The 10,924-nt window shown below is 35.0% G+C and overlaps 3 protein-coding genes across 3 annotated transcripts; all 3 read right to left on the reverse strand.

The window, feature by feature from the left end:
* Window positions 1-795: 795 nt before the first annotated feature.
* On the reverse strand, window positions 796-5,507 carry pek-1 (Eukaryotic translation initiation factor 2-alpha kinase pek-1). The gene is made up of 12 exons (NM_077511.8): window positions 5,318-5,507; window positions 5,096-5,260; window positions 4,386-4,922; window positions 4,060-4,336; window positions 3,842-4,012; window positions 3,535-3,791; window positions 3,384-3,485; window positions 2,766-3,061; window positions 2,345-2,715; window positions 2,021-2,295; window positions 1,359-1,940; window positions 796-1,281 (listed from the first exon to the last, which is right to left on the reverse strand). The coding sequence occupies exons 1-12, from the start codon at window positions 5,429-5,431 to the stop codon at window positions 1,195-1,197; spliced, it is 3,234 nt and encodes a 1,077-aa protein (NP_509912.1). The 5' UTR covers window positions 5,432-5,507; the 3' UTR covers window positions 796-1,194.
* Window positions 5,508-7,272: 1,765 nt separating this feature from the next.
* Window positions 7,273-9,388, reverse strand: F46C3.2 (uncharacterized protein). Its single transcript, NM_077512.6, has 9 exons — window positions 9,194-9,388; window positions 9,053-9,144; window positions 8,873-8,940; window positions 8,682-8,828; window positions 8,103-8,244; window positions 7,875-8,055; window positions 7,697-7,825; window positions 7,472-7,639; window positions 7,273-7,427 (listed from the first exon to the last, which is right to left on the reverse strand). Exons 1-9 carry the CDS (start codon window positions 9,358-9,360, stop codon window positions 7,364-7,366), a joined length of 1,158 nt encoding a protein of 385 aa, NP_509913.2. The 5' UTR covers window positions 9,361-9,388; the 3' UTR covers window positions 7,273-7,363.
* Window positions 9,389-9,727: 339 nt separating this feature from the next.
* Window positions 9,728-10,694, reverse strand: F46C3.6 (uncharacterized protein). Its single transcript, NM_001129672.3, has 2 exons — window positions 10,507-10,694; window positions 9,728-9,957 (listed from the first exon to the last, which is right to left on the reverse strand). Exons 1-2 carry the CDS (start codon window positions 10,566-10,568, stop codon window positions 9,864-9,866), a joined length of 156 nt encoding a protein of 51 aa, NP_001123144.1. The 5' UTR covers window positions 10,569-10,694; the 3' UTR covers window positions 9,728-9,863.
* Window positions 10,695-10,924: the final 230 nt, after the last annotated feature.

A 10,924-nucleotide genomic window follows, 5' to 3' on the forward strand; every position in this document is an offset into this window, starting at 1 on the left:
ATATCATGTTCCGGTCCATCACTGTTCTCAAATTCCACATCATTGAATAAACATCAATACTACTGTGTGTTTGAATAAACAATTATCTGGATTCATCGAACACTTTATTCATGATTTTTACTCTTCAGAGATTTACACAAATCCAGAAGATCATGGACATCAAACCAATTGATCGTAATTAATGTCTTGGCATAAAAAGTGTAAAACAGTTGGTCAGCTTCAACAAACACTTTAGATCACGCGGCTGAAAATGAGTCACAATCAGTAAGAAAAGATAAGAGAACCCCACAAAAAACCATCGAAAGATCGAGAAGTGTCACTTCTTAGTGATCGCGGAATGATCCTGTTCGCGCATGAATCATGTTTACTCAACTGTGATTCATGCTTTTACTGATATAAGGAAAACTAAAATAGTGTACTCAACTGCCTAAATGTATAATTTATTTTTTGATGAAAAGTGGGGTAAAATTGGAAACACTTTTGAAAATGAAGAATCGAATTGCAAAGAACACACAAATATGTAAGAAAAATAAGACTAGTGACCAGAGAATACAATACTCTAATTGGTTCAAAAGTATTTGCGGTAAGCCGCAATTCTTAGTCCACTACCCCCTAAAGACGTAATTATTGTGTGTAACTGCGCTCTAGTGTACAAAAGCAAAATGAAAATGCCTAATTTATTTTGTTTGTAAAACTCGTATTCCTGATATTCAAAATCTTATGAAAGGAAATGGATCCGCATAGAATAGGAATTATTCAAAAATAAGGCTGATTTTTCAATTTGAGGTGTTGGACTAAAAGCGAAGTTGAAATATGTTTATCCAAATTAATCACAAATCAAATTTAAAACCCGATTGGGGAAAGAAACATTAGCAGATAGTTGCTAAACAATAACCGAATTATTTGATATGACTCGAAAGTCAAATGAGCTTAGAAAAACTATACAAGGCTTAAAAAAGAAAAAAACCAAACATTGAAACCTAGAAAAGCTACAAAAAAAACAAATTGAATATTATGAGAAACTACAAAAATGTCATGTTTCAAATATGAGATGAATATACAATTACAATTACCAGCTGTGTTACAGTGGGGAAAATTGAAAATGGAATGATAAAGAGAAGGAGATTTACTTAAATGTTGAAACTGATGAAATAATTAATTCAAGTCTTTTGGTATTTACAGAAAATTGAGAAGTTATTGGAGAAATTTATGAGTAGCTACTTCATGGGCAGTAGGACGTTCTGATGGTTCCAAGCTGGTCAGTTGGAGAAGGAAATCCCGCTGAAATTTTATTTTAAAACGAAAAGTTAATTTATTATTTTAGTTCATTACAAATAAACATTTCGATAGTAACTCACCGACTCTGGCACATTGTCCAAAATGGCTGGAATATCTCCTTTCTGGAAATCAGCAAATGTGTGAATTCTCTCGCTAGCAGTAGAAAATGAAATGATGAGCTCTGTTGCGACTAGTCCCAGTGCGAAAATATCCACTTTCTCCGTGTATTGTTGATGTTTCAATTGCTCTGGAGACATGTAGGATCGAGTGCCGACGTTTTTCGTATGCTTTGCACTGCTGTCTGAATCCTGGCGAACTGTTATTTTGGGAGCTCCATCAGTTTTAGTTGCCAATCCAAGATCTCCAATTTTGAGGATTTGATGACCATGTGTTGAGTCGAGAGAGAAAAATACATTTCCTGGTTTCAAATCTCTGTGGATGAATCCTTTGTTGTGAAGGTATTCAAGACCGCTCGCCAATTGTTTAATCCAATTTTTCATCGTGAATAGCGGACGACTTTCCATGGTTTTGCTGCGGCGGATCCAATCTTCAAGGGTCTTCTCGGCACATAATTGCATTACAATATACAAATAGGCACAGTCACCAGTATCATTTCTTTCTCGAACCTCCAGTTCTTGATTTTCCGTCTCAACGATCATCGCCTGAATATGTATCGTTTTGTTCAACAACAATGTTTAAGTAAAGTTCAATAAAGTACAGATAAAGTTACAAAATGTCTCACTCTGTTATGGATTGAGAGTTCTTCAATCACAGCAATCTCCTTCTTTGTTTCTTTCACAGCTTCATTATCAACATCATCTGAGCCATCGACAAACTCAATTCCTCCTGATGAAGAGTTATACTTCTTGGGCTCATCATCAATAGAAGAGCCGGAAGATGAGGAAGGTGATTCATCACTAGAGCTACTATCCTCTGTAGTGTCCGATTCTTCATCACTTTCTGAGAAGGCAACGCTCTCTTCTTTCAGCTCGGCAGTAGTTCTGTCAGATCCTCCATCTAAAATATTGATTTGTGCTTAGTTTAAATCAAAATTGGTTTTACTTACGCAATCCAAGCTTGCTTTCGGAAGTTGTGCGTTTTGCTCCGACTTCTTGTGGCTTTGCAGACGTACTCCAACTATTCTCAGCATCAGTTGTATTTCCAACAACGGGAGGCATTGCAAATGACTCCGCAAAAGATGCAGTGTCTGCTGATCTGACACGTTTCCCTTCACTTGTGTGCTTCTTTGCTTTTTTGATTTCATGAAGTTTTGCCAGTTTTTCAGCTTTTATTTTCCCAAGAAGATTCTCATCTTCTTTTTCCTGAAATCCCTTCGGCGGCCTTTCCTCCCAAGCATAGAAGTACCGAATAATTCCAGGATGATCAAACATCGCAAGAGCTCTTGCTTCTCGGAGCACACGATTTCTCGCTTTGTCACTGAAAAACAAAACTAATGAGAAACACCAAGATAATTGGAATTCACTTACTTATCAGCAACCGCAATTCTCTTGACAGCGTACTCGTTCATGTCTGTAATACTTTGAGCACGGAACACAACACCAAAACCACCATGCCCGATGACCTTCTTGACCTCAAATTCGTTGGCAAATCTACTTGTGAATCCTTCGAGACTTGAGCGTGAAATCGTCCGATTTCTCAAAAGTCGCTTTTTCTCATCATTTGAAAATGAATCCTCGTCGGTGTCAATGTCAGTTTTTACCAGTCGTTGAACGGGCTTTATTTGAGGTTGAGTATGAGTCTCAATGTTTGACTTTTCAATGGGCTGAAATTTGAGTATTTCATTATTTTTTTTAAAAGAATAAGCTTGTTACAACAAAAATAAGATGCATACATTTGTTGAATTTTAGTTGTTAATAATTAGCGAAAACAGTCTATTCAAAAATGCAAACGCGTTGAAAGGAAGGGGAAATCGTTTTTGGGTTTTTTGAACGTATAGATCCGAAATGTGCTTAAATAAAAATATTTCAAAATGGAAATTCTTAAAATTGCTTGGAAATTGTTTTCTTGGCTGAAAAAAAAGATCGAAAAACCCAATTTTCAGTCGTTTCGGTAATTTTTCCGTGTTAATTGTGAAAAGAACTTACCATTAGCGGTTTCCTATGTATTGCTCCAATTGGTGTGGTACTCAAATCTGATCCTTCTTCAACAAATCGTTCAATTTCATCATCTGTCGGTGCAAACGACGTCTGTAATACAAATAAGGCATTTTTTTAAATGTTAAATTGTGTGACTTACAGTTCGAGTTCTGTGGGATGCACTTTCAGTTTCTGCACTTTCGGTGCTTGATAGGTGTTCAATCATTCGAGGAGAACTTTTTGCGATTTTATTGTATACCACCGCTACAGTAACACCAATTAGTCCAGCAAGAAAACTGACAACAGCGGTCGGGTTGAAAATATAACTGAAGATCGTTTGCATAAGGGTGATTGGAGAATTAACTTTGAATTTGACTCTTTGTGGTTCGGATTCCAAAACAAGATAACCGTAATCACCTGTAAACAAAAATCTTCCAAAAAGTTTTTAAAAATCTGATAATTGTTACCTGATTTTGACACCGAAGTAGATCTCAAGTTTTCAGTTCCAATCCGCTGTGCTGATACTTCAGTATCCGAAGCAATGATTTGTAACTTCCGTCTAGCAGAAGAGCCACTTAATGACTTGTCTTCAATGGCTTTGCTTTGGGAATGACGAAACGCATTATGAAGCACCAATCCTGAAATTATTTGTTGAATGATTTAGTATTCTTTTTTGCTAACTTACGCAAGGTTTCATCCTTCACATTGTATGCAAGACTTCTGGTTTCTTCATTAGCAGTGCAGAATCGAGGATTCGTGAGCTCTGTCATTGTTGAAAGCTCTGGCAATGCGTTCATTCTCTGCTTCAAGTTATTCTTAGCTTTGGGACTTTGAATGATGAATGGAAATCCATTTGATGTACCCATGTAAAGGAGAGATGACTGAGTTTGCAAGTTGTGTTGTTCACGCTGCATCACTTCATATTGAGTGGTGAAAATATTACTTGGGTCGAAGATGGATATCTGGAATCATGTAAAAATTTTAAATGTTTTACGAAAACAGTAATTTTACCTCTCCGATTTGATTTCCATAAACTTGCCAAACACTAACAATGTGCCCATCTACGTTCGTTTTCCATTCCTCGCGGTTGTACTTGTCAACAGCAACAATCACTCCGTCTGGGGGTTGGAGCAATATTTTGACGTCAGAAACTAATGTTGGACTAGTTATTCCGCCAGCCAAAGTGACACCAATCTCAGCTGTAGATAAGTTCCATCTTTCAATTCCACGAAGAGTGTCCATTGCACGAATCGAGTTCGTAGTCCGCCTTATTAAAATTATTGGATTTTTTGGAGTTTCCGTATCTCCGGGTCCACAAGACTCCATTGAACACTCATATTTTTGCTCTCCTGTGAATAAGTCAAAACCTTTGGTAGTAACACTTTTTCCACCAGCTACGGCGTCCTGTCCAAGGCGGATAGTAGATTCCAGAAGAGAATCAGTAGTGATTGGGAGTGGTTCAATGAGATTTGTGTTATGTGTGTACGAAAACAATCTTCCATCTAATGTTGGCATAAGTTGTAAACTGGTTCCTCCAATGTCAATCGGCTAAAACAGACAATCATTACTTTCCGTATTGGAATAATTAACTAGGCGATTTTACAAAACTTCAAAAAACAAAATTTTGCTCCAAAGTTTAGAATATCAAATAAGCATCGCTGTTTTTTTTCTTTTTCAAATTTCATGTGCTTGAAAAGAAATCAACCATTGAAATTTCTTACGTCAGATGTGCTCAGCGTTCCTCTTAAAAGTGGTGCATCCTCGTATCTCCAAATCATTTCACCCGTTTCTCCATCCAGTGCAGTGACGACTCCATCCAGAGTAGCGGTGATAATAATGTTCACTTGACTATTCTGATCACAACCCGCATTTTGTACATAACCATTCTGTAAATTCAATTATATGTATATAAAGGTTCAAGCAAAAATATATGCAAAACTCACTTGACAAGATGATACAACTTCTATGTCATCATCGATGTACTGTTGGCCAGCGTTGAATGGTACCAAGGCCATGAAGAGCAAGAACCCAGCTAAAACTATATAATACACACTCATTCCGGGATTAATTGGATTAGAATGGCATCTCCACCCTGAAGTTCACATTATTATTCAAAAATTCAAGACGAGTTTGGTGGTATTTATGAGAAAACGTGATAAAATGTGAATAGTCTAAAAAATCGACAGTGCTGCACGTGTTTTGGTAACACGTCTCCGTTGCCACCGTTGTCTCTATTGAAGACTGTTTGTTTCTCTCGCACTCTCTCACTCTTTACCGTTGGCCGTTTTCCCGAACATTCCCGTTCTTAGGCAACGTTTTCTAGCGCTCACGGATTTGGAGGATTGCACTAACCGTTTATGTGTGCCTTTGTAATTTTTTTCTTAATAAATTTAGAATATTTCAACTTAAACGTGGAGATGCCATTCACAAAATATTAAAACCATGTCGAAATAACATGTGAGAACAAAAAACATGTGACTATACAAATTTCTTTTCAAACTTTCATAAGACACAAGAGAGCAAAACGCAAATAGAGTACGAGAGATACAAAAAGTGAAGAGCAGATAACAAGAGTGATTAGCGGATAGTAAAAAGAAACAGTTGGTGCAAAATGTACGCAATTGCATCATAATTGCCGCGCAAAGGTGTGGGAAAGGGGGGAGGGAGGTGTTGGTCACTTTCTCTCACTGTGGGAGGCCAAGTTACAATTGAGGATCAATATCGTGATGCAATTCGACAAAGGTCAAATAGTTTATTAAATAGAATCATCTACATGCTTTTAGATATTTCTTTATAGAGAAGTGAAGGGATTACTAAAACGCCAAGTGAGGGTGCACTTGTTTACGTGAAAAGAGTTGTCGATAAAATAACCAATTTTTCTTTGAGTTACAAAGAGCTTTAAGTCATGCGTGTTTATCCCATTTTAAATGAAACTTTATGATTTACTTTTGATATAACCCTTTTGCACATTTGATTGATAAATTTCTTACGAGTTTCAGTAGCTGCCCTGCATATATTTTATCAAGAACACAATTCACTCTAGACAAATTCGTGTCGTAGGGTCAATTTTAATCACTTTATAATACTTTTCATCAAAAAATTGCGCAGAAAATGACATTTTTCCAAGGGACTTTTATATGATATCATAAGCCAACGCTTTTTATTTATCTAAATTATAACAATTCTATTTTAACTTTTATTTTAACGAGATTTAAGATTTTTTATATACAAACTCTTTAAAGCATTTTGAGGATTTTTTCAGAAACATTATTAAGTATTCAGAAAAAGGAAGAAAGTTCAAGTTTGTAGTGATTGGAAATATTTTGGATGATCTGGCACTTCTAAATGTAGTGACTAACTTATACTGATATAGAAACACTTGAAAAGGCACTGTGGGTGATATGACATGACATTTCAGAGTGTTTGTTTCAAAACAGTTATATTTGCACAGAAAAGACATGTATGTACATGTAACATTGTTTTTGCAAACATAATTTTGTAGAAATTATTTCAGTACTACGTAAAATAAACAAAAAATACACGTTAAAGGAAAGTCAAACTTTCACAAAAAACGGTATGTTTGTTTCAGTTACTCGATAATTGTTTAGAAAAATATTTTTAAGGCAACTAGTTTTCGTTATGTATAGAATAAAACTTAAAATACCTTTAGTTTTGAAAGTCACTTTCTAATGTTAAAATTTTAGAAAATTCAGATTTTCACGATTCAATTAACATGAAACGCCATATGTTTATATTCTAATAGCCTATTTAAAAATTAAATCAAAATGCATTGTGAACTTTCTAAATTTAGATTAGCGTAAATCTTTCTAGATTCACCAAATTTGTCATTTGCCGTACATACGTTTTAGGTTTTAAGAAACGCATACACGCTTCGATTCTGTGGCACATTTATTAAATCATCTTAGTTGTTTCATAGAATATGAAATTGTTAAACAATTCAAAAAAAGAGTTCAGAAGGAAGTTATCAGCTATCTGGCTGCAATAGACGTCCCATCTCTTGTTCTTCTACACCGTCGGAAGAATTCGGCCATTCTGAAATTGGTGATTCAACGTTTTGTTTCTTTTAAGGAAACAACCTTGCAAATAACATCAGTCCAAATCCATTTGTTAAAACACAAACTAAAGCTGGATAAATGTTTAAATCATGCTCATGGGCATAAACAGCCAAAAGCATAGTGTACCAAAGAAGAATAAACTGCAATCCTTTCACAAAATATATCCTCAGATCAAATTTGTTTAGCTCGCTTCAAAATAAAATGGTTTCATTAAAACCGCAGGACTCATTGAAGTTTAATTCTTACCAAAAATGTACATAAAGAGACGAATAATCCAAATCCTTTGTTACTAGTCTCATTGAAAAGTTATTCTCACAACAACATAAAAAACCAACCATATAGACGTTGAAATAAAGTAGCATGCCAATGAGAAGACTAAAAATCATTGACTCAAACACATGCCTATTAAAAATTTGACTTTTACCTTGAAACCACTAGAATAATTGTCGGTAGAGTCATTGAAAGCGTCTCTTGTAAATCTGAGTAATTTGTGACTTGGGACCAAATATGCGAGGCAAATGTTGCCAGAGTCATGAATGAAAAAAACAATGTGTACCAAATTGGCATAGTGTATCTTGCAGCAGTTAGAGATCGAACTTTCAAATCTGAACAAAAAATCACTGGCTGTAGAGATGATTTCAGTCAAGTTTACCTGCACGATAATGGTTGTCAAAAGAAGCAGATGAGTAATGTTTCATTGTAAATATTTTAAGAAGCATTGGTTTCTCTTTTTGGAGATCTTGTTCACCTTCTTGTATTATGCGCATTGCTTCAACTACACGTGGCATAGGTACCTAAAACAAATATTTTAATTCATGCAGACGACTTACTTTTTTTTGTTCCACGATGTATGTCATGACTAGTTGCACTTTAACTATCAATTTTTCGAATTTTTTAAAAGATTATTTCACGTTTGTTACATTGGTTAACTTTTGTGCAACTGTGAAACTGAACTTTTTTCCCTCAATCAATCAAAAAAGCAAAACTTTTTTTAAAATTTAAAGCAAAGTGTTAATATTCCATTGAAAATAACTTTCGGCCGCTATGAAGTAGTCCAAATTAAAGATTTCAAAATGAAAACTTGCATTAAAAAGGTATGTTTATGAATTTAGGTTTTTACGGTATGTTAAACTGGTTCTACTTATAATGCAATGTGTTTTACTTCAATTTATAGAAACGAAATATGCTTGTATTTTAAACTTTTTTTTAGAAACCGCATTTAAAATCAAACCTGAACTCTTTCAGGACCAACATGTGTTGATATATTTATAAAACATTCATCAGTAAGTACACCTTCTCGTATTAAATTTAACAAAGCACGTTTTTGATGTTTATCCATTCCGGTTACATAATCCAATATCACATCGCTATCTACATGCTGCAAACAACTCATTTTTTGCTTGAACTAATAATGTTACACACATCACCATGATAGTCAAAAGTTGCATGCGGAGCATACCGCCTTTCTTCAAGGTCAACTTCACCGGGAGCTGAAAACCGACAACGGTTAGCCACATTATCAACTTTTCATATTGTGCGGCACGATAAATCAGTGCCGTGTGCACTGTGATTACGAGCATTACAAGTGATGCTGAACTTTACCTGTATGAATCCATCTCATCCATTCTGGACTCAGCTCTTTAAGAAAATCAGCGATTGATATGGGGACCACCACGTGGTCAACAGAAAAATTTCTGACAAACAATTCGTATGAAATAGATAAGAGTAAAATATACAACTCACTGTGTATTCATATGAAACATTGTGTTTTCAGTCAAAAGCCCATCTCTCACCGGCCTCAACAATTTTCGAACATCGGCTTTTGCCATATTATGAATATAGGTTAAAAGCATTTCCCTCGAGGTAACATATCCTCTTGAATTTGACGCAGATGGTATATGTATACTCATTAAGAAATTATATAGGTATTCTGCAAAAGAACAAAAGTCAAAAACTGGCTACTTCTATACAAAAAAGAAAACAGTAAACAACCCCATTGTTAAAATGAACGGCATGAGTTTGAAAGAGCACCAAATTTTTTTGGTGGGAAGAGATAACTCTATTATTAGTAATCGCATTAAGCAAAATGTTATGTGGCGATGACATGAAAAAATCGAAGTGAGAACGCTCTTATCAATTTTAATTTGTTCTGTGCAAAAACTCTGGCTCTGACACAGTTGCCTAACTTTTGTCGCTTTTATTCTGTGAAATAATACGAATCAGAAATGTTATAGGCTTCCGAATTTCCGATGTTGATGAAGTTTTTGATAAAAAAAATTCACAGGTACACATTTTTATTAGCTTTCGTTTTTGTTTCAAGACAGAAATTAAATGATTGATCAAATTAAAGCATGATTTAGACTCGAAAAATGATAATTAAAGAAAAATGACTAAGTAGAGTAAATTGTCATTTTCAAATTGGATTGTCGTGTTTTACTATCATATCTTCCCGGAAAAGCATTGCTCGTTTCTGCCGAATTACGTCATCAATAACCATCCTTCTTCGTCTGGAATTATTTTTCAATTTAGTTTTAAATATTCAATACCAAAGATCACACTTCATTGATTTTTTCTTTTGATAGGTTTGCAAAACAGCTAAGCCGATTTGGAAATAGTTTTCTCGCAGTGAGTGTACACCGATGCAGTTTGAAATTAAATTGAATTATTGAACTGAATGGCAGCAATTTCCTATAGTTTTTAGACAAATTTACAAAACGTTGGTATCAAAATAAGGCGGGTTTATTTACGCATGGATATTGAAATTAATTTCAGAACAACGAAAAATTTATAACATGTGTATTATTTTCAATTAAACCTATTCATCTTATCTTAAAAATAATTATAACCTGAGAATATAGCTGTTCTATAAAATTCGAATGTTTGGAGATAAGTCTTAGCCACTGGTTACCGTAATTTTCATGTTATCTTTATTAATAAGAAAATTGGCTCAATGAAAAATCGTTCAAATATTGTTACTATGAAACTTGTAATGTAATGAAACTTAAACATATCTAAAATTTCTCACTTCAACATTTTTAGCAGAAAAAGTCACAAACCTGCAATCAACTCCCGCATTGAAAACAATAAAGACAATGAGAATAAAGAAAACCAAGTTCATAGTGGTGAATGAAAGTGAATCGACAAGAGTGTTGGTCAAGAAGTGTGTCGAGTGGTGTATCGCTGGCGATCTTAAAAGGCCGTTTTGTACTCGAAGTTTTTCGTCACAGATGTTATAAAAATTTGTACTCTCCACCCCATTTGTTGCCTATAAAAGGTCTTAAAATTGTGGGCGGTACAAGCCCAATCGAGATCTACATTCATCACACTTGACTGTGGGGAGAGTGCGAGAAGAAAAGAGAAAACAAGACGTGAGAGCGGCCCCATGTGCCCCCCGTGAATTCGGCGAACTTCGCTGTTAGCGACGGGGCGAACCAAAATGCGCGTGAAATAGGCATATATCGTTCGATTTTATGA

Source organism: Caenorhabditis elegans, chromosome X (assembly GCF_000002985.6).
Source record: "Caenorhabditis elegans chromosome X".
Taxonomy (NCBI): domain Eukaryota; kingdom Metazoa; phylum Nematoda; class Chromadorea; order Rhabditida; family Rhabditidae; genus Caenorhabditis; species Caenorhabditis elegans.

What these genes read in the sequence shown, in the direction of transcription:
- F46C3.2 (NM_077512.6), bottom strand. Translation starts at nt 9,360, where the DNA reads ATGAGTATACATATACCATCTGCGTCAAATTCAAGAGGATATGTTACC. An exon ending in TGACAACCATTATCGTGCAG is followed by an intron (nt 8,056 to 8,102) that starts GTAAACTTGACT and finishes TTTTTTGTTCAG; the next exon opens with ATTTGAAAGTTCGATCTCTA. An exon ending in TCTCTTTATGTACATTTTTG is followed by an intron (nt 7,640 to 7,696) that starts GTAAGAATTAAA and finishes TTTATTTTGAAG; the next exon opens with CGAGCTAAACAAATTTGATC.
- F46C3.6 (NM_001129672.3), bottom strand. Translation starts at nt 10,568, where the DNA reads ATGAACTTGGTTTTCTTTATTCTCATTGTCTTTATTGTTTTCAATGCG. An exon ending in AATGCGGGAGTTGATTGCAG is followed by an intron (nt 9,958 to 10,506) that starts GTTTGTGACTTT and finishes AAATAATTCCAG; the next exon opens with ACGAAGAAGGATGGTTATTG.
- pek-1 (NM_077511.8), bottom strand. Translation starts at nt 5,431, where the DNA reads ATGAGTGTGTATTATATAGTTTTAGCTGGGTTCTTGCTCTTCATGGCC. An exon ending in GAACGCTGAGCACATCTGAC is followed by an intron (nt 4,923 to 5,095) that starts GTAAGAAATTTC and finishes TGTCTGTTTTAG; the next exon opens with CCGATTGACATTGGAGGAAC. An exon ending in AGAATTGCGGTTGCTGATAA is followed by an intron (nt 2,716 to 2,765) that starts GTAAGTGAATTC and finishes TTTGTTTTTCAG; the next exon opens with TGACAAAGCGAGAAATCGTG.